The sequence below is a fragment of the Staurois parvus genome, unplaced genomic scaffold (genome assembly GCF_062004578.1).
Source record: "Staurois parvus isolate SC_StPar_1 unplaced genomic scaffold, SC_StPar_1.0 ptg001432l, whole genome shotgun sequence".
Lineage (NCBI taxonomy): Eukaryota > Metazoa > Chordata > Amphibia > Anura > Ranidae > Staurois > Staurois parvus.
The window spans coordinates 10,668,105-10,690,095 of record NW_028319228.1 but is presented as its reverse complement, the minus strand read 5'-3'; the positions used below and the strand labels follow the sequence as shown (position 1 = coordinate 10,690,095).

The 21,991-nt window shown below is 46.5% G+C and overlaps 1 protein-coding gene across 1 annotated transcript in view; it reads right to left on the bottom strand.

Moving 5' to 3' along the window:
* The window catches only part of LOC149436051 (RING finger protein B-like), a 126,945-nt gene that overhangs the window by 65,717 nt on the left and 39,237 nt on the right, over positions 1-21,991 (bottom strand). Inside the window, exons 4-6 of the mRNA XM_089662095.1 lie at positions 18,533-18,611; positions 4,652-4,740; positions 2,652-2,798 (exon numbers count right to left, since the gene is read on the bottom strand). Of these exons, the coding sequence (XP_089518221.1) occupies positions 2,652-2,798; positions 4,652-4,740; positions 18,533-18,611 (315 nt within the window). The remainder of the gene's footprint in view (positions 1-2,651; positions 2,799-4,651; positions 4,741-18,532; positions 18,612-21,991) is intronic.

Below are 21,991 nucleotides of genomic sequence, written 5' to 3'. Positions count from 1 at the left end.
CCATGAGCAGCAGCTTTTTTAAAATGTCCTGTGTGTATGAGGCCTTATGCTGCTAGCATTAGTAAATGGATAGGAAGCTATATTATATTTACTTGATTTAAACTTTTTTTTTACATTTCTTCAGTTACTTCCTGATTTCCATACCTATGCAAATTATGTCATACATCCCAGGAGTCTTCAAGAGGGGAGGAGGGCAGAAGGGGTTTTCTCAGCCAAGTACACCCTTCTGCCTACATGTTCGAGCTAAGGGCAGATGGATTCCAGGAAGTAAACGCTACATGAATCACCTGTCCTTACTCATGATGGCCACTGCCAGAAATGCTAGGGGTGATTTCTCAGAAAAATAAAGCATGGAGATATGGATGGATGGTAGAGTTTGCTGTGCATATTAAAAATTAATTCAATTGTGTTTTTGGTTTGTGCTGCTCTATTGCAGTGTAGCTCCACTTTATTTTTTCTATAAAAGTATTTTTATGGAACAATTTTTTTTAATAAAAATTTACAACCAAGAAATCAGATACCATAAGATAAGCTAGTGCACTGTCTGATGGCTAGCTAAGTATACATCACACAAATCTCTGCAAATAAATTGCTAATGTGTCATTCTCATCATGCTGCAGTAATGTGTACCTTTTTTTAAAGCATTTTGGCATGTTAGGCAGCCCATTGAAATGAATACAGCATACAATAAAATGAACAATGTGCTTTAATGATTGTGTGTTCACACGCCACGTGCTGTGAATGAGATCTTGGAGTAGTGATTAGCTGCTAAATAGGTTGAAAAAAAATGGATCCTTTTGGTGTAAACTACACAAGTAGCATTAGAAGCATATTTTAGCAGTGAATTGCATCAATATACTGTACAATCATTACTTTATCCTAATTGCATAGCCTACATATTTGGGAGCTGTTTGTCCCACCTGTTTAGTGATTGATCACTACTCTAATTGCTATCAAATCTCTGCTATGCTCTAGACCAGCCATTGTCATCCCTTTTACCCCAGAGGAAATTTTTAAATACTTTTTAGGTCTCAGGAAACCTCAGCTAGAACCAACCTACTGGTGGTTAGTGGGGAAAATGCCCCTTATATTGGTGGTCACTGGGAATAATGCCTTCCTTACAGTGGTGGTCAGAATGCCACCCTTAGGCACCTTGCATACTGCCCTGCTGCGGTTTCAGAAAACACACTCAAAAACACCCGATCTATTAGAAGTCTAGAAGCAGGGGTAACATGCACAAACCCTATGCTACAGGGAAACTGAAGCATTGCTGTGTGAAAGCGCCCTTACAGACAGTTAAAAAGATCATTGGTGTCCTGCTTCTTGCTCTGCCAAGTGCTTTTGGCCCCAGAACTATACAGGCACCATCAAATGTAAGGTCAATCTGCCAATGTTCAAGGAACCCCTAGCAACCTCTGGGGGAATCCTAGGGTTCCACAAAACCCGGTTGAGAAAGGTTGACCAGTGATCTTCAAACTGTGGCCCATGTGCCTTTATCCAGGCCTTGGGGCACTATTCTAGTCATTGATATGAGGTATTATTCCTTCTACTGACCCCAATGATGGGGCATACTTCCTTCCACTAATATAAACATTGGAACACTATTCCTTCAACTGACATCAAGGATGGGGCACTATTTCTTCCACTGACATCAAGGATGGGGCACTATTTCTTCCACTGACATCAAGGATGGGGCACTATTTCTTCTACTGACATCAAGGATGGGACACTATTTCTTCCACTGACATCAAGGATGGGACACTATTTCTTCCACTGACATCAAGGATAGAGCACTATTCCTTCCACTGACATCAAGGATAGGGCACTATTCCTTCCACTGACATCAACAATGGAGCACTATTTATTTCACTGACACCAACAATGGAGCACTATCCTTCCCACTGACACCAATGATGCAACACTATTTCTCCCACTGACACCAACGATGGGACACTCTACCTCCCACTAATACCAATCATGGGGCACTATTCCTCCTATTGACCACAGACACTATGTTTTTTTGTTTTTTTTACTTTCACCCAAGCCCAAGGCATTTTCTACTCCCCCTTGACCAAGGTCCAGCCCTCCTATAGTCTTATAGTCTAAAGAACAATAGACTGTACCTTTGTTTAGAAGGTTTGGAGTCCAAAGCTTTAAACTAATAATCCACAGTGCAGCCTGAATTTTACCATGGCCATGGTGTAGAGTCTATGGCATGTTACACAGTTCTCTTTACTTAATACAGCAAAGAGAACTCTATGACTGGAGTAGAAGCTGACCACAAAACTTTGGTAGATCATGTCAAACACTTCTGCACTTTACTAGCACTCCGCTGGCTCCAGAGCCCCAAACCCATTGAAGCACTAAACACATTTGTAAGGCACATCACAGATGTGCTGTTTGCTTGGTGTTTTGAAGCAGTATAGATGCTTCATAAACTGACCCCTTAGTGATTACCCAACAGTGATTGTAGTAGTGTGATTGAGCGAATAAAAATGACCCAAGTGGCTCTAGCCTTAGCCACGACAGACAATTGATTAGTGGTATGATATTAACCCAATCTGGACATATACTGTATTTTTCCTTCAACAATCTGAAACAAATATATTACAAATTATGACTATACCTACTGGAATCATGTGTTTACATACCTGTATTGAACATAAACAAGTCATCTACAGCTCTTCCACGACGAATACCTCCAAAAACAAAAACATTCTCCCCAACAGTTGCAACACTGTGGCTTAGGGTTTGGGGAGCGGCTCCATTTGTTTTAAGCTTCTCCCATGTTAGAGTACCTGAAACAAATTTGTAATCAAGAGCGTATAACTGAATAGGAAGCTTTCCTGAGTTGTGTATGAAAAATGCGCAATAGATACAATTTCATGCTGTATTACAATGTCTTTGATATGAAATGATAACATATGATTCATATTTATATATAGATTTGGTAATTTTATAAAATATTAATATTCTTACTGATGCTGACACGTTATCTGTATAATTGTATTTTGTTATTGTATTGCCGTCTCTGAATATCTTATGTATGCAAGTATTTTTTTGTTGTGCAAGGTGAAGTAAATGCTTTTGTAGAAAGGGGCTGCTGAAAAATCCCATGCAATTTAATGTGTCACTAAACCCAAAACAGTAAAATCAGTCTGTATATGCAGTAAAGCATGCTTGTTATACACACTGTGGAACCTAAGGGGTTAATCCTCCGGATTATGTAAAAGGTTGTTTGATCCTGTCTTCTCTGATCCTCCCCTTCTTCCTCAGTCCCCAATCCATTTGCTGAAAGTACAGAGCCCTAGAAGACATTGCACATGCTCAGTTTGGTGTGTGTTGCTAGAGAATTTTTATATTTTTTTTGAGAAGGTGCATGTGAGCACAGGATCAATCAGCACTGTCTAGACATAGGGTCAGGGGTCATGCAGCCTCATAGGAAAGAGAGGAGAATGAAAACTCCTCCTACAAGATTAACCAGTGGTCGGCTGGACACTAATAGAAGTCACATGACTGCTATATACTGTTGATGAGAAAAGGTATTTAGCAGTTTATATTTACTCACATAATTACATTTCTATGATCTGTGTATTGTGGAAGACCAGATATAGTGAATGCAGGGTCATGGGTTTATTAACGCTTTAACTGCCCCGGTGAACCTTGGAATTGTTCTTATATTACTGGTATGAATTTGAGAGATCAATCTCTGCTACTCTCCCTCAGGACCCCCATGGGAAATCATGGAGCCCTGTACAGCCTACCTGACAGGCTACCCCCCTTCAAATATTGATCATGGAGAATGTGGACCTATGCTCAGAAAGAGGTGAGGGGGAGTAATCAGAGCAAAGATTTATACTGATGCCACACTCTTCTTTTGCACACTGCTGGAAATACCCTGCAGTGGCGCCACTCATAGGCAGTCCCAATTCCACTGTACCCTGAGGTGTAGATATAATAATTATTAGCAGAAATTTCCTAACACCTAAATATTATTTCAAGGATTCCTCCTTGTAAAAAGGCTGCTCTACTGTCTTTAAAACTCCCATTCATTTTGTACACAATTATGAAGTGCTCGTAACGTTACACTATACAGTATATGACTGTCTGCCTTGTAATGCTGTTTTTCTTCCAATAGTAAATTAAAACCAAGAGCTAAAGACTATTAGAGATGTTCTCATGCTGAAAAGAAAGACTTCTATGTACAGTATGTTATTTTTAATAAAACAGTGCAAAAAAGGTATTACTATAAAGAGTTGTTACCCACAGTCACCAATTAGATGTAATCTTTTGTTCCCTAGAAAATGAAACACAGTCATATTTCTCACCATGTGCTATTGAGGATTTTTACTTTTCTTTTATAAAAAGCCTGCAATCGTAAAAGTGATCATGTATATGGAGAACCATGGACAAGAATAGGGAAAAATCTCACAGCCTTTCTTGGAATTGTAGACAGTGTGTCTTTGAGTGATATGAAGTCCCGAGGAAAGCATTAACTAGAAAATTAGCATGTAGGGCCTCAATATGGGAAGGCTAGTAGACCTCCTCCTGCAGACCTGCTGGCCAGCTAGCACATATTGTCAGTGTGAAATGCATATTTTTTAAAAAGCTGCATGTCCTGTAAATCCTATGTTTTTTTTCAATTTCTTACCTAGGTCAATCGAATACATTCCTTGGAGACACTGTTCTGCACTTTTATCACAACATCCTCCGAATAAATATATTTTTTTCTTCACTATGCTGTAAAAAAAAATCAAAGATTAGATAAAAAAAACTGTGGTTTAAATTAGTCACGGTCAGGAACCATGAACCAGGCGGAGACAAAAAGTGCAGTTAATATCACACTTTTAATGAAAAAGCAAAAATAACGCAGTTCAGGAATGTAGTCAAAACAGAAGCCAGGGTTTGGATGCCAGAGTGGGTAATCAGATGAGCCAGGGTCAGGAAACCAGAAGTCAGCATATTCAGGAGCCAGGGAATCAGAAGAGGAGTCAGCCTGGCCGAGTTGTACACAGGGACACAGACAGGAACAAAATGGAGATCATAGACCACACAAGGGCAAGGAGGAAATTAACTAAGCTGCTAAAATAGCAAAAAGGGCTGGCTGTAGGATGGACTAATGAGGCAAGTAATGAAATCCAGGTAGGTCACTGTGGGGAAAACGAGTGGCTGGTAATTACCTGACAGATGAGCAGCCTCTGAGAACTGAAAGAAAAGAGCTGCTCAATAAAGTGTTACTAAACCCACAACAGTAAAATCAGTCTGTATATGCAGTAAAGGATGCTTGTTATACTCATTGTGGAACCTAAGGGGTTAATCCTCTACATTGGGTAAAAAGGCCATTTGTTCCTGATTGCTCTGTTCCTTCCTTCTTTAAGCAACCACCTCTTATCTCCTGATAAGGCAGACTGAACGGTAGGCATTTTGCACATGCTCAGTTTGGTGAGTGTTGCTAGAAAAGTTTTTTTTTTTCTTGGGAGAGTGCATGTGATCAGCACAGGGCCAATCAGCACTGGTCAGACAGAGGTCAGGGATTTTGCATCCTAAAGCAGAAAGAAAACTCCTCCTACAAGCTTTAACATGTACTTGGCTGAACACCGACAGAAGTCGCAAGACTGCTCTAACTTCTGATGAGAAAAGGTATTTAGCAGTTTATATTTACTCAAATAATTGCACTTCCATGTTCTGTGTACTGTGGGAGACCGGATATAGTGAATGCAGGGTCCTGGGTTTAGTAACGCTTTAAGTAGCAGGAGCCCAACCCTGACAGCCACTTACCAAAAAAGTCATATGCATGTGTTCAGTGGGCAAAAACAGTAGAAACCCTATTCAGTGCCAAAGTTTTATTGTGTTATTGACTGTTGTACAGTGGATGACCTTATTGACTCAACATCTTCAACGTTCATCCAGCAAGGGCTGTTCTCTACATAGCAGACAGTTTAAAAGATGATTTCATCTGTTAACAGAAAATAATAAATGCACTTTTTTATGCAGGTAAAAAAAATGTGCAATAATTATTTTTTGTTTGGGGAGCCTCTAAAGCATTGCACCAGTGATCAGCAGATTGCTGGTGCCATGCAGGTCTGCCCCTGACCTGTCAGTATATCTGCTTGCTCGTACATCCCCTACAGGCAAGCAGATACTTTTTGACAGGAAGGATCAATTAATTAATTTGGCTTGTAGTTCATTGAAAACTACAAGATGACAGCGGCAAAAGCTGCCAGGACTTGTGATTTTCCCATTCGCAGAATATTGTGATGTGGCCGGGCGGGTGGAGCGTCCCCCGCTAGCTGTCACAACGGGGATTTGGAGGGTGTGGAGTCCAGTCCAATAGTAACATGTTACACTCTGAATAAAGTCGATTGTCATAACTGTAGTCCTGATGGCAATAATCACACTTATCTGTTACACTATTCTTTAATATTTTCAGCAATCCAATGACATATAAAGTATGATTGTCTATATTGATGTAATTCTGCCAAGGGTGTGTGGTGGGGACTTACTTCCCCATTTTATTTAAAGAGAACTTGACTGCCGTCAGAGCAGGGGAGGTTAGTTAATCAAGGCCTCTTATGGAGTGTCACGATTCACCAACCTATGTACCAATCAATCCTACTGTCTGAACTCAATTTGAAAAACGATACATATAAACCAAGTGATACTGGAATTACATCAGTCCTAAACACTCCCGAGCATCATGATGTCAAGGTCCTACCCCTAGGAGGGAGTGTATGGATGCAGTAATACGACAGCTACATGCAGACTATCTTGATGGATGTTTTATAGTGTGGTGTGCTCAAACACCTTATAAATATGAGTGGAAAATTGGAAATTATTTTAAGCTAATAAATGTTTTAAAAGGACAAGCACTATGTTTTGGTGATATTTCCCCCTATGCATGAATGCCTGAGGAAGATCAATAAGGAGAAGGAGAAAAATTGGGACTATTTAGGAGTGCAGACACATCCAAATCGGACAATAGCATCAGTCCTAGCAGAGGCACACAAGCGATATGTGACCTCACCTAACAGTTTGGTCATATAAACCAGGTGAGAGCACATCTGCTGGAGGGGATCTGTCACCACATTTGGATATCATTTTTAGGCACAAGAGGTGTTAGAATAATCAATAACATAGCTGATGGATATTTTTATTGGGAAGAAGTGTTTTTTTGGACTGTTGATGGAACTTTGTTTGCACACTTATGTATAATCATTTGATGTAATGATACAAGTGAATGTATCACTTGAATTTTATGTATAATTTTGGAAAATTAAGTTCAAACAGTAGGATTGATTGGTACACAGGTTGGTGAAGCGTGACACTCTTTAAGAGGTTTGATTCTAACACATTTGTATGGGAGTGTGAATAGTGTGGGCAATTCACTATATAATTATCCATTCATTGGTGTATGCATAGCAACTCACAAGATTCACAGTTACTATTAGTTAGTCAAGGTGCTCCACCACTCAAAGTTCTGTTTGTAGAACATGCATGCAGCCTCTTTAAGGACTTTATGCCCCTAGTTATTATTTGGGTTTCTTCCCTACTATAAGAGCCACATGCCTGCTTAAATTGGAATACAAACTGTTCTTAGTTGTAGACTAGGCATTATGGGATAGGGATTTGGATGATTTCATCAAAAGTAGAGATGCAGCTAGCTGTTGGTCAGTTCTGAGGCCTAAAGCCCGGTATACACGTACCAAAATTTGGCTGGTTCAGCAGGAAGCGGAAGAATATCGGTATGTGTTTACCTGTCTTTTCAACACAAGCTGATATAATGACCCACTTCCGTCAAACGACCGTGCTGAAAAACCAGCATTCAATCAGAAATTGCAGCAAATGGATGCAAGCGCTGATCTGTGTATTCTGGCAGGGGGAGGGGTAGGAAGTCCTCCTGTCAGAATACAATTGTACAGGGCGGGGGATTCCTGCATCAACATCGCTTTTGTTGATGCAGGGATCTGTCAAGTCTTTTTTTTTCATTCAACCCGCTGGTTCAACAAAAAAAAAATGTACAGTATTCCCAGCTTAGGACTGAGGATATTTGGGACAGTTTGGGACTGGCTTTCTGAAGAAAAGAAGTAGGAGAGAAAATAGAAAATAATGGTTACAGAAGAGTATTTCAAATCAGAGAAAGGCCAAATGTAAGTAGTATTGCAGACGAGAAATTTACATTTTACATTTACATTTTACATTTTACATTTACATAATGGTTTATTTGTATTAGAAGGCATACTTCTCAAAGATACAGAATTGATATGAACTATGATATTTTGTTTGTTGGAGACAACCTCATATCACAAAGAATGGTTGTTTGTGTAAAAAAGTTGAGCTGAGCATTGTTTAAATCAGATCAATGAAGAACGTATTTTATTTGAAAATCCTTATCTAGGCATTAGCTTTATTGCTTCCAAAACATCATAAGAATTTACTGGAAAAACTCAATTCTTTGGAGACTGACAACAAATCCATTTGCTGGTTTGATTCATTTTACATTTTACTGCAAACATCATATTTAATATGAAAGGGAGTGAAATTTAGTAATTCATCATCTATGAATTTATTTAATTGTCTCATAAGGACTTGTGGGAGCCAGTACAAAACATTAGTGAAACTTAATTTGAAAGTGACAATGGAGAATAATGAAGAGGGGGGATCACCTATGCAAGGTCTCATAAACAACTGCCCCTGCTGGAATAGTTAGAGAGTGGAGTGTGGCAAGTGCTGAGCTGGGTGACTTGGAGAATATGTGATTGCATATTCACAAATTGTGTATAAGCTGCAGAAGATGCCTTAAAGCAAACCTAATAACTGTTTTTCTTGCTTAAACCACCAGTGTCTGTATATGATTGTCGTGTACTCATGGGCGGACTGACCATTTGGAAACTCAGGCACTGCCTGAGGGCTCGGGGTCAGTAGGGGGCCCCATGAGATGCCCCTGGTACCTTTTTCATATGCTTTTTTGAGTTTGGGCAAGGACAGAGGGGCCTCATGATCCCCTATTGCCCGGGGGCCCCATGAGTTGTCAGTCCGCCCCTGCGTGTACTCCACAATTTCTCCAGGTGGGCTGTGGGCTCAGACAATCCAACTGCTAAATGAAGAGATCAGCACAGTACAATAAAGTGAAGGGACTCAACTTTCTGATTTTTTATTTTGTTTTTGTTTTTATTAATTGTTATATCAAAAGATGCTCATGAAAATACTTCTGTAAACCAACTGTATGTATGTTGAACTATATTTTTGAAAACTGATGCTAAGTAATGTGAGAAAATATATCTGTTGCCTTTTCAATTTAGAAGTTGTGGCCCAATTTGAAACATTCTGTCATGGGCTGGGATCAGGCTTGGAAGCCAGTGCCTGTAGCAATAGAGAGGTTCAAAATTAATCAGCTGGAAATATAAAAGCAGATCCCCCTAGTAGATGATGCAGGCTTACTTGAGGCACGGGGTCTAAGCACTAGCTGGTCTTCACCAGAGCTCCAGAGGGTGGATATGGGTTTCGCTGCATGCTAATGCCAGGTTTCGGCCCTCTGAATTGGCCAGCAGAAAAAGAACAATTGGGGATCAGGTAATGGATGAAGCAGATAAGGAGCAAACAGAAGTTTAATCGATTAACAAGCCCAAAGGTCAGTTATGAGTGTTACCTGGATGGAATCAGACAGCAGCATAGTCGATAAATAAGCCAAAGGTCAATAACAAGTGGTGAAGATAAGGACAGCATCAGGTATGCAAGGAGCAAGATATTAGCTGGACAGAGCACAATAATCTGCAAAATAATCTGGCAAACAGGATGTGCAGAGACATGGCTTAAATGAGGAGGTTCATGGGAAGAGTAAAGAGTTCAGTTTTCACCAGAAACAAGATACAAAGCAAGGTTGTCCAAGGAGCTTTACAGCATCTCAAGTTGCACAGAGAGAAGAGTAACAGCCAGATACTGCAGAAGTCCCAGATTCAGATCCAGGCAGTGACGCATTCACTTAAATTGCCTTTCAAATATATCTCAATGACAAGAGTTTCTGGCTAGCTGGTAAGTGTGCTGAAAACATTTTTGTTTGTTTTGTGCACAGCCTTTCCATGTGCACCTTATTCTAAAAGTTAGTTCTGAGACTGGGACAGAGGCACATTGGACACTTTCAGCTGCTATTGTGATTTGCTGGGCTTCTGGTTTGTCCCTGTACCTTCAAGGAGCAATGGGCTAAATTCATCTTTATGCTCCAACATGGAGGTTCTCAAAGAGTCTCTGTTTTTAAAAATCATTAGAGAGTGTCTTTTTTGGCTGGCTGGTAATTGTGCTGGGAATTTTTTTTTGTATTGTTTGTTCTGAGCAAAGCCCTTTTGTGCATCCTACACTAAAAACTTGTTCTAAATTGGGTCAGTTCCCCCAAAAGTCTGTTTTTCAACAAATTATTAGACTTTGTAATTAGTTTAAGGAAAAAGTACACCATTTGCTAAAAAATAATAAATGTACATTTTTTTGCAGCTAAAAAAAAGGTGCATATATTATTTTTTGCTACAGGAGCCTGTAAACCATTGCACCAGTGATCTGCTGCCATGCAGATCTCCTGCAGACCTGTCAGCATATCTGCTTGCCCGTATGGAATATATGGGCAAGCAGATATACTGAGAGGAAGAATCAAGGAACTACCACAGGGATCCACAGCACCGTGGTACTTCATTGAAAACTACAAGCCGACATCCGCTAAGGGACTTGTAGTGTCTCGTTCACAGAGGATTGTAAATGAGGGACGCAGGCCGGGCAAAATTTTGACAGCTAGTGGGAGGAGAAGATCCCTCGCTAGATGTCAAGGCAGGGAGTGGGAGGCAGGGGCTGGCCTATTCATACCATGTTACATGTTACACCCTAAATATGGGTGTAACATGTAACATGTTATGAAAGGTGAACTTATCCTTTAATCCACTTAAATGTGCCTACAAGTTTATTGATATTTAGGCTCCGTGCACAAGTTTTAATAATGCTGGCAACGTTATCTGTGTAAAGTCACATTAAAAACGTGATAATTTCAGTGTTTTTAGCGTTTTTGCATTAGCGTTTAGCGGCAGTACAAAATGCTAAAATAATGTAGAAGCAACAGGTCTGTGGTGAATGTGGAATTGATTATTTGCGCTAGGTAAAGTCTAATTTCCATTAGACGCATACTGTACATATTAAAAAAAAGAAAATTCACACCAGACTGGTGAATTCTGCCAAATATGAGCAGTGGTGAATCCTTATAATTTGAAGGAACATTGGCACTGATTTGCAAACAAGCTGCAACAAAATCAATGAAAGTGTATAACACTATTATCTTTTTTTTAGCAGGCTTTGTATAGGAGTTAGTGACTGGTGTAATGACCTTAGCCTTGCCTTTGCTTTCTTTTGGGCTAGATAATTTTTAGGCCTCATGAACACAGGGCGTTTTACAAACTCTCCTAGAAATCTTTCCTCCTGGCAGCAGTGTTTTGGCAGAAAAAATGCCTGATGCCTCTAAAAGCAGCTGCAAAACTGTCCTGTGTGCATGAGGCCTTAATAGGGTGTTTTTATATAAATAGCAGTTTGAGTTGAAGCTACAAAAAAGTTTACTATGTTTTTATCATCGAATAAACCTAGGCATTGTTTACAGCATTAAACAAATTCAGGGAGGATTTACAACAAAAAGAGCACACTAACCATAAAAATAAAGCCTAGCCTCTACTGCACTAATTACTTGGTTTAGGTACTTGGCAAACAGAGGAATGGACTTTGTGTTGAATTGTCAGCAGAACAGGAATACGAGGAAAATCTTTTAATGGGTACACTGGTTCTAGTGACCCTGGTGACATCAAGAGATTCCTTCACTTTGGAGGGATATCCTCTCACTTCTAGTTTTGGGTATGGGACAGAAAGTAAAGGCGAATCTCCTTAATGGGACGCAGATGACACTGTACTCTATCTAATATGAATAAATTATTTTGCCTTTAGTTTTACTTTAAAAGCCAACTTTAACTGAAGTTTAGTATTGGATAGAGTGGTGAATGATTACAAACTTTTTTTGCTGTGTCCTTGTTGATGAAGATTTCCCCCCAAGACCTGTTCTGACTCCCATAAAAAAGTCACAAAGTCAACCTCTTGCCACCCATATAACGCATGTGAGCGGTGGCAAAGACGGTCAGCTTTGTTGCCCACACACCCAGGGCAGCCATCAGAAATTTTGGGGCCCCTTATACAGCTTTAGGCCTGAGCCCCCCTTCCCTGGGCATAACCAACAATATTTCCCACTGGCTGTACCACCAAATCCACCCACTGGCCATCCAACCAAATCCTTCAGTGTACCCACTTGTATTTTAACACTCTTACAACTTAATATGTGAAAATGAAACGTGTATTCCAAGTCATCAGTGGTTTCAAGACAATAAGGAATTGTATTTTAGCCAAACATTATGAAGCCTACCATCACAACAAGGTAGATTCTTTTGGGCAGGACCCTACACTAATACTAATTGCACTACCATTTCAATGCCCCCCACATCTATCATCCTCCAGCAGATCTAAGAAAACAAAAAAACTTCAAAACAAAAAAACAAATATATTCAGCAAAGAGACATCCCAATCCAGCAAAGAGACATCCCCATATATTCAGCAAAAATACATTCCAATCCAGCAAAGAGATATCCCCATATAGCAAAGAGATATCCCAATCCAGCAAAGAGACATTCCAATCCAGCAGAGTCATCCCTATCCAACAGAGACATCCCCATATAGAAAAGAGACAGCCCAATTCAGCAAAGAGACATCCCAATCCTGCAAAGAGACATCCCCATATGACAAAGAGACTCCCCATATAGCAAAGAGACAGCCAAATCCATTAAAGACACAGTAGCAAACAGCCCAATCCAACAAAGAGACACAGCACAGGCTCACATCCAACAACATTGTCAATCAATTTACATTTGTGATGTATAACAATTTGTCTTCAGACCAGTCCTCAGTAAGCACTGAACAGACCTGCAGGCAGCCCCATACACTTGTAGACACTCAGCCCCCCTCACACCTATACACACTCAGCCCCCCTCACAAATGTATGCACACAAGAGGAGTGCACATGAAATGTCAGGGCTCCCAGGTATGACCAGAGATGTGTGACTGACGCAGGGAAACGCAGACTTCAGATATGGGATAAACAATATAATTTATTAACACTAACAATACAAACATAAACGCAGTGCAATACTAAACATAATACAGTGCAAACAAACCAAACCAACCACCCACAGATAACAGTACATACAAGCAAGTGTCGTCAGGCAGGCCGGGTCAATATCAATTGGGCAGGTAGGTACAGGGGGAGCAAGCGGAGAATGGTCGGGGTCACAGGCCAGGTTCAGCAGGTAGCAAGCAGCGTAGTACAGAGGGTCAGCAAAGGAACAGAAACAGGATGCAGGACAGATACAGGGCCCAGGACAAACACAACACCAAGGCAGAGTCTGCAAGTCTGGCCATCCCTTAAATACCCCAGCATAATCAGTTCCAGGTGTTAGCTGGCTGCAAAGTTGAGTCTCTGATTGCTGGGAGCACCCGCTGGCCAGCCCTGGTACTGCAGATCAAAAGGCAGGTGAGTCCCACCATTGCTGGCCAGTCCATTCCTGACAGTACCCCCCCCTCAAGGAGCGGCCTCAGGACGCTCCAAACAGTCCTAGCTGGGAAAAATGTTCCACCGCCCGGGTCTGGTAACTGGCGGGATATCAAAGACTGGCACACCTGGCAGGACTCCGGGCAGCGGTACACCAGGCAGAGGCACATCGGGCTGGACACCGGGCAGAGGCACATTGGGCTGGACTCCGGGCAGAGGCACACCGGGCAGAGGCACACCGGGCTGGACTCCGGGCAGAGGCACACCGGGCAGAGGCACATCGGGCTGGACTCCGGGCAGAGGCACATCGGGCTGGACTCCGGGCAGAGGCACATCGGGCTGGACTCCGGGCAGAGGCACATCGGGCAGAGGCACATCGGGCTGGACTCCGGGCAGAGGCACATCGGATTACCAGGCGAAGAAGCAGGCACCGGGCCCCCGGGCGGAGCAGCAGGCACCGGGCCCCCGGGCGGAGCAGCAGGCACCGGGCCCCCGGGCGGAGCAGCAGGCACCGGGCCCCCGGGCGGGGCGACCGGCATCGGGCCCCCGGGCGGGGCGACCGGCATCGGGCCCCCGGGTGGAGCGGCGGGCCCCCAGGCGGGGCGACAGGCATCGGGCCCCCAGGCGGGGCGACAGGCATCGGGCCCCCAGGCGGGGCGACAGGCATCGGGCCCCCAGGCGGGGCGGCGAGTGCCGGGCCCCCAGGCGGAGCGGCGGGTGCCGGGCCCCCAGGCGGAGCGGCGGGTGCCGGGCCCCCAGGCGGAGCGGCGGGTGCCGGGCCCCCAGGCGGAGCGGCGGGTGCCGGGCCCCCAGGCGGGGCGACTGGCATCGGGCCCCCAGGCGGGGCGACTGGCATCGGGCCCCCAGGCGGGGCGGCGGGTGCCGGGCCCCCAGGCGGAGCGGCGGGTGCCGGGCCCCCAGGCGGAGCGGCAGGTGCCGGGCCCCCAGGCGGAGCGGCAGGTGCCGGGCCCCCAGGCGGAGCGGCGGGTGCCGGGCCCCCAGGCGGGGCGACTGGCATCGGGCCCCCAGGCGGAGCGGCAGGTGCCGGGCCCCCAGGCGGAGCGGCGGGTGCCGGGCCCCCAGGCGGGGCGACTGGCATCGGGCCCCCAGGCGGAGCGGCGGGTGCCGGGCCCCCAGGCGGGGCGACCGGCATCGGGCCCCCAGGCGGAGCGGCGGGTGCTGGGCCCCCAGGCGGGGCGACCGGCATCGGGCCCCCAGGCGGAGCGGCGGGCGCTGGGCCCCCAGGCGGGGCGACAGGCATCGGGCCCCCAGGCGGGGCGACAGGCATCGGGCCCCCAGGCGGGGCGACAGGCATCGGGCCCCCAGGCGAGGCGGCGGGTGCCGGGCCCCCAGGCGGGGCGACTGGCATCGGGCCCCCAGGCGGGGCGGCGGGTGCCGGGCCCCCAGGCGGGGCAACCGGCATCGGGCCCCCAGGCGGAGCGGCGGGTGCCGGGCCACCAGGCGGAGCGACCGGCATCGGGCCCCCAGGCGGAGCGGCGGGTGCCGGGCCCCCAGGCGGGGCGACCGGCATCGGGCCCCCAGGCGGAGCGGCGGGCGCCGGGCCCCCAGGCGGGGCGACAGGCATCGGGCCCCCAGGCGGGGCGACAGGCATCGGGCCCCCAGGCGGGGCGACAGGCATCGGGCCCCCAGGCGGGGCGACAGGCATCGGGCCCCCAGGTGGGGCGACAGGTCTCGGGCCCCCAGGCGGAGCGACAGGTCTCGGGCCCTCAGGCGGAGCGGCGGGCGCCGGACCCCCAGGTGGAGCGACAGGTCTCGGGCCCCCAGGCGGAGCGACAGGTCTCGGGCCCTCAGGCGGAGCGGCGGGCGCCGGACCCCCAGATGGAGCGACAGGTCTCGGGCCCTCAGGCGGAGCGGCGGGCGCCGGACCCCCAGGTGGAGCGACAGGTCTCGGGCCCTCAGGCGGAGCGGCGGGCGCCGGACCCCCAGGTGGAGCGACAGGTCTCGGGCCCTCAGGCGGAGCGACAGGTCTCGGGCCCTCAGGCGGAGCAGCAGGCGCCGGACCCCCAGGTGGAGCGACAGGTCTCGGGCCCTCAGGCAGAGTGGCGGGCGCCGAGTCATCTGGCACGACAGTGGGCTCCGAGTCAACTGGCATGACCGCTGGCACTGGGTCAGACATTGGATCGTCTGGCTGGACAGCGGGCATCGGGTCACCCGGCATCAGGTCATTTGGCTCGACCGCGGGCACCGCATCATCTGGCAAGGCAGTGGGCTCCGAGTCAACTGGTATGACCGCGGGCACTGGGTCAGACATTGAATCGTCTGACTGGACAGCGGGCATCGGGTCACCAGGCATCAGGTCATTTGGCTCAACAGCGGGCACCGCGTCATCTGGTAAGGCAGTGGGCTCCGAATCAACAGGCACGACAGTGGGCACCGGGTCATCAGGTACCGGATTGTCTGGCTCGACAGCGGGCACTGGGTCACCAGGCATCAGGTCATTTGGCTTGCCAGCGGGCACCGCGTCATCTGGCAAGGCAGTGGGCACCGGGTCACCAGGCATTGGATCGTCTGGCTCGACAGCGGGCATCGGGTCACCAGGTATGACAGCGGGCACTGGGTCACCAGGCATCAGGTCATTTGGCTCGCCAGCGGGCACCGCGTCATCTGGCAAGGCAGTGGGCACCGAGTCACCAGGTACGACAGCGGGCTCTGAGTCAATTGGCACGACAGCGAGCACCGGATCAGGTACCGGATCATCTGGATCAACAGCGGGCATCGAGTCAACTGGCCTAATAGGATCGTCAGGCTGCATCAGTTCATCATGCTGGGTAGAGGCATCAGGCTGAATGCCGGCGTCCGGCTGAGTAGAGGCTTCAGGCCGAGTAGAGGCTTCAGGCCGAGTAGAGGCTTCAGGCTGAACCACGGAAGGCAGGTTCACCAGTTTGGATACTGGCAGGATGGTATTGGTTGGAAAGAATTTTCGCTTTTTTCTGGTTTTAACTACTGGAGCACTGCAAGTAAACGCAGGTCTGCAAACGAATGGAGCAGCTGGAGACAGAGAAGAACTGGGAGGATGGAACAGGAGAGGGAGCAGTTGCTACAGAGGGCTTTTTTACAGGGTTAAAGGCAGGATAGGTGCAGCGAGTGGGAACAGGGTACTGACATGCGGTAGATAGCCAAGTATACTGGGCTGTAACTGGAGGAGCTGTTGGGAATACAGGAGAAGAGTTAGAAGCAGGACTGGGTTTTTGTAAGCTGACTGAGGCTGGGTGCAACAAGTCTGTCCATGTCTGCAGTATGGGTTGAACAAAGCTGAGCTTACACAAAGCCTGTCTGGTCAATGACTGCACTGCGTTTATACAATCTCTTAGTGTCTGTGGTGAACATGTGGAATAACGCTCCAGAAAGTAACCCACATCATCTTCTAATAACCACACCAGGGACTCTACCTGGTCTGCACTAAATGGTGGCAAAAATTCATCCCTGCATTCGGGGGAACCAGATGAAACCAACTCTGCACAAACCTCAATCAAAGGCTGCACCTCAGAGAACTCTGTGCCCTGATCTACTAGAACATGAGCGAGCCGTATACATTCTAGCAGTTCATCCCGGGGATACTCCTTCAGAGTTTGATAAGCATACTCCCTGTCATCAAACACTAGCAGAGATAAATACTCAACCTCATCCAGATCCATCCTTCCCATCAACAAACCAAGATGGCTTCCCTGTGCAGCCACTTCTGGTCAGGATTGGCCTTGGTGTAATGTCAGGGCTCCCAGGTATGACCAGAGATGTGTGACTGACGCAGGGTAACGCAGACTTCAGATATGGGATAAACAATGTAATTTATTAACACTAACAATACAAACATAAACGCAGTGCAATACTAAACATAATACAGTGCAAACAAACCAAACCAACCACCCACAGATAACAGTACATACAAGCAAGCGTCGTCAGGCAGGCCGGGTCAATATCAATTGGGCAGGTAGGTACAGGGGGAGCAAGCGGAGAATGGTCAGGGTCACAGGCCAGGTTCAGCAGGTAGCAAGCAGCGTAGTACAGAGGGTCAAGCAGAGGGATGGTCAGGGTCACAAGCCAGGGATCAGAACAGGTAGCAAGCAGCGTAGTACAGAGGGTCAGCAAAGGAACAGAAACAGGATGCAGGACAGATACAGGGCCCAGGACAAACACAACACCAAGGCAGAGTCTGCAAGTCTGGCCATCCCTTAAATACCCCAGCATAATCAGTTCCAGGTGTTAGCTGGCTGCAAAGTTGAGTCTCTGATTGCTGGGAGCACCCGCTGGCCAGCCCTGGTACTGCAGATCAAAAGGCAGGTGAGTCCCACCATTGCTGGCCAGTCCATTCCTGACATGAAAGAAGTAGCCAGAAGTGTCAGTAAAGAGCCCGATGTGAGCAAAATGACAAAGAGCAGCAGCAGCTGCCGACTCTTCTGTTGTGAATGAATGTATAGAGAAAGACAGAGTGGCCATGCTCCTCCCTGCCCTACTCAGCGGCCGGGCCCCTCTGGACACCCAGGCCCCCTACATGTGTATTGGCTGCCCCTGCAGCCCTGTACACACTACACATACAGTATGTGTCCATGGATGACAGAGGTCTCTGTGCTGAGATTGCGCTCCCAGGACAGTGACCAAGCTGTTAAACACAGCTCTCGATCTTTATTAATGATTGGGAGACTACAGGATAGGCTTCTGTTCATGTGACCACTGTGACAGCCAATAAACCCCTAATAAAGGGACACTGGGGCTGGGCTGAAGAGGGTTAAAGACATTTGTCAAACAGAGACAAACAAATAAAGCAATAAGAAGTTGACCAAGGTTATAACATTTTTAACATCCAAGACCAAAAAAAAAGTGTTGAGTAGAATTATACAAAATATACAAATATGCCCTCATCAAATTTACTGTGACTTAAATTAAAAATAATTAGGAAATACTTACAACATGTCATGACCCTCTCTGGGTGTTGGTGTGTTTCCAGTCTGGGGAATTAGCTCCCATGTTAAGTCATTGGAAGTAACTGTTGAAACAAAACATTTTTCTGTTAGGTCAGTTTTCATTGTAAGAGTCAAACAGACAGTAAGAGCTGATTCACACATGTGCAGTGCGGATTGAAACTCAGGTTTCACAGCTAATTGATACATTAGTTGTTCAGTGGTTCATGTCAGGTTTATATCATATTCAGTACAGGATTAGCTCTCAGGATTTTCCTGTTCACACATATGTGGTTTAGAAATGGTTCCCATAGAAGCAGGGGCATATTTACCACATGGTAAACAAGGCATTTGCCTAGGGCGGCATTTTTCAGGGGGGCAGCACCTTCCCCTAGAAGAAAGGACACGCACGCCATGAGGCTGCGGGCCACTTGATGGTGTATGCAGAGCCTGACTCTCGTATCGGGGATGCCTGGAGCTGTGAAGGTGAGTGTCTTTTTTTCTGTTGCTGGGGGGGGGGGGGTGATGGTAGTGGAAGGGTCTCTTGGGTGGGGGGAAGGGGTATTGTTGGTCAATGTCCAACTCTCTCTGGGGGGGGGGGTTGGTCGGTGTCTGGAGGGGCAGACAAATTTGTGTTTCCTAGAGCAGCACAAAACCTAAATAAACCACTGCATAGAATTCAATAGCCTGTAGTCCACACCTGAACTGGACCGCACTGCTCAGAAATCGGACAGGACTCTTTTTCAAACCACACTGAATCTGCACCGCCAGTGCACCAGACATTTGAGAACAGGCACCATAGGAAACAATATTTTTCATATGTCATGTGGATAGGATGCAGTTCAAACTGCATGTATGTGAACCGGCACTAATACAACACATTTTCATGAATGGCTGGAAATAGTTTGATGTTCACTGTAAAAAGATACAGTATTTTCTTCATGGATGAAACACAATCCCATGTACACAATTAGGGCGCATACACAAGGGTGCAGAAAGAAGAGCAGTGGTTTATTTTTTTGCATTAGAGTACATCTGTGTGCATCCCTGTGTAGCGTTGTGATACTTGGACCTACACTGATTGATGTATCATGAATCTGGATTTGCTTCTTGATATTTAGGCTGGCCATACACTATACAATTTTCTGTCCAATTTCAGCCCAATTTCCTATAGATTTACCTTCAACTATGTAGTGCAAGAGCCTGCCTAATCGGATACAATTCAAAGTGTTAGGTTTGACCTCCTATTATATGTTTTTTGGTAAATCTAAACCAAAAATCTCAATAAAATTGTATAATGTATGGCCAGCCTTAGTCCTAATTTGGTACTATTCAAATACTTTCTCTATTCTTCTACCAATGTAATTGATGTGAAGAAAATCATTGTGTGAAGCTCTGGCAGAAGCAAAGGATAGGGAGCAAGTTTAAAGCCATCAAGCTGTTACTTTAACTACCTGCCGACCGCAGATAGCCGAATGACGGCTTCACTGCGGCCGGCCAGTTCTGAGTGGACGTCATATGACGTCCTCCCAGACCGCGCTCTCCTCCGCGCCCCATGGGGCGCGCACCCGGCGATCTCCGTGATCGCTGTGTCCTACGGACACAGCTGATCACGTGATGTGGTAAAAGGCCAATCACAGCGGCCTTTTACCACGTGATCAGCGGTGTCCAATGACACGCTGATCAGAGGGAAATGCAAGTGCCGGTTCTCGGCTGCACTTTCCTCACGCTGTCAGATCGTGAGGAAAGTACTGCGGAGAACCGGCAGTTGTCAGAGCGGGGATCGGCACCGATCATCAGGGCACTGATGATCAGTGCCCTGATGATCGGTGCCCAGCAGTGCCGCCCACAAGTTCCGCCCACCTGTGCCCAGCAGTGCGCCCACTAGCTCCGCCCACCTGTGCCCAGCAGATCACCCACCTGTGCCCAGCAGTGCACCCACCTGTGCCCAGCAGTGCACCCACCTGTGCCACTCTGCAGTGTCACACACCTGTGCCCAGAAGTGCCACCTACCTGTGCCCAGCAGTGCCACCCACCTGTGCCCACCCACCTGTGTCCACCAGTGCCACCCACCTGTGCCCACCCACCAGTGCCACCCACCAGTGCAGCCCAGCAGTGCTGCCAGTCAGTGCCACCAGTCAGTGCCCAGGGGTTGTGCCAGTCAGTGCCGCCAGTCAGTGCCCAGCAGTGATGCCAGTCAGTGCCGTCTATCAGTACCCATCATCAGTGTCACCTATCAGTCCCGCCTATCAGTGCTGCATATTAGTGCCGCCTATCCGTGACACCTCATTAGTGCTGTCTATCAGTGTCGCCTATCCGTGCCACCTCATTAGTACTGCCTATCAGTGCCCTTTAGTGCTGCCTATCAGTGCACATCAGTGCCGCCTATCAGTGCCCATCAGTGCTGCCTCATCAACGCACATCAGTGAAGGAGAAAAAATGCCTGTTTGAAAAATTTTATAATAGAAACAAAGAAACTTTTTTTTTTTTTTCAAATTTTTTGCACTTTTTTTATTTATAGCGCAAAAAGTAAAGCGCCCAGTGGCGATTAAATACCACCAAAAGAAAGCTCTATTTGTGAGAAAAAAATGATCAAAATTTCATATGGGTACAATGTTGCATGACCGCGCAATTGTCAATCAAAGTGCGGCAGCGCTGAAAGCTGAAAATTGGCCTGGTAAATAAGGGGGTATAAGTGCCTGGTAGGCAAGTGGTTAAAGTAATCTTTGGCCAATTTTAGAAATCATGCAGTTCTAATCATGTAGCAAGAGGAGTTAATTTTGCATCCTAGGGTCTAACTTTAAAGTATTACTAAAGCAGTCTTGTGACTTCGATCTGTGTCCAGCCCAGCACTAGCTAAAGCTTGTAGGAGGAGTTTTCTTTCTGCTCTAGGAGGATGGACATCTCCTGACCTCTGTCCGGATAGTGCTGATTGGCCATGTGCTGATCACATGCACTCTTCCAAGAAAAAAAAAAACCTCTCTAGCAATATACACCAAACTGAGCATTTCCATGCTTACGGTTCAGTCTGGAGATAAGTGGTTATCACTTGAAAAATGGGAGGAACAATGAAGAAAGGATCAAACAGCCTTTTTGCACAATGCAGAGGATTAACCCCTTTTGTTCCACAGTGGGTATAACAAGCATGCTTTACTGCATTTACAGACAGATTTTACTGTTGTGGGTTTAGTAACACTTTAAGGAGTGCAGTGGGATCAACCATACTAGGACACATAAGATCTAAGAAGCTACTGTATACATAACCTACCACTTGCTCGTGTTTACCCATAATGTGTTTCATTATATTATTACACTGAAAGCAGCTCTTCTGTATCCGTCTAAGCTCTTTTCCCTTTTGTTTTTAGCTATTTGAGACTTTATAGGTGTATTAAACAAGAAGAATATACACCAATTAAGGTAAATGTAGCAGTCTTGGGACAAAAAATCCTAAAACCCTAAAAATGCT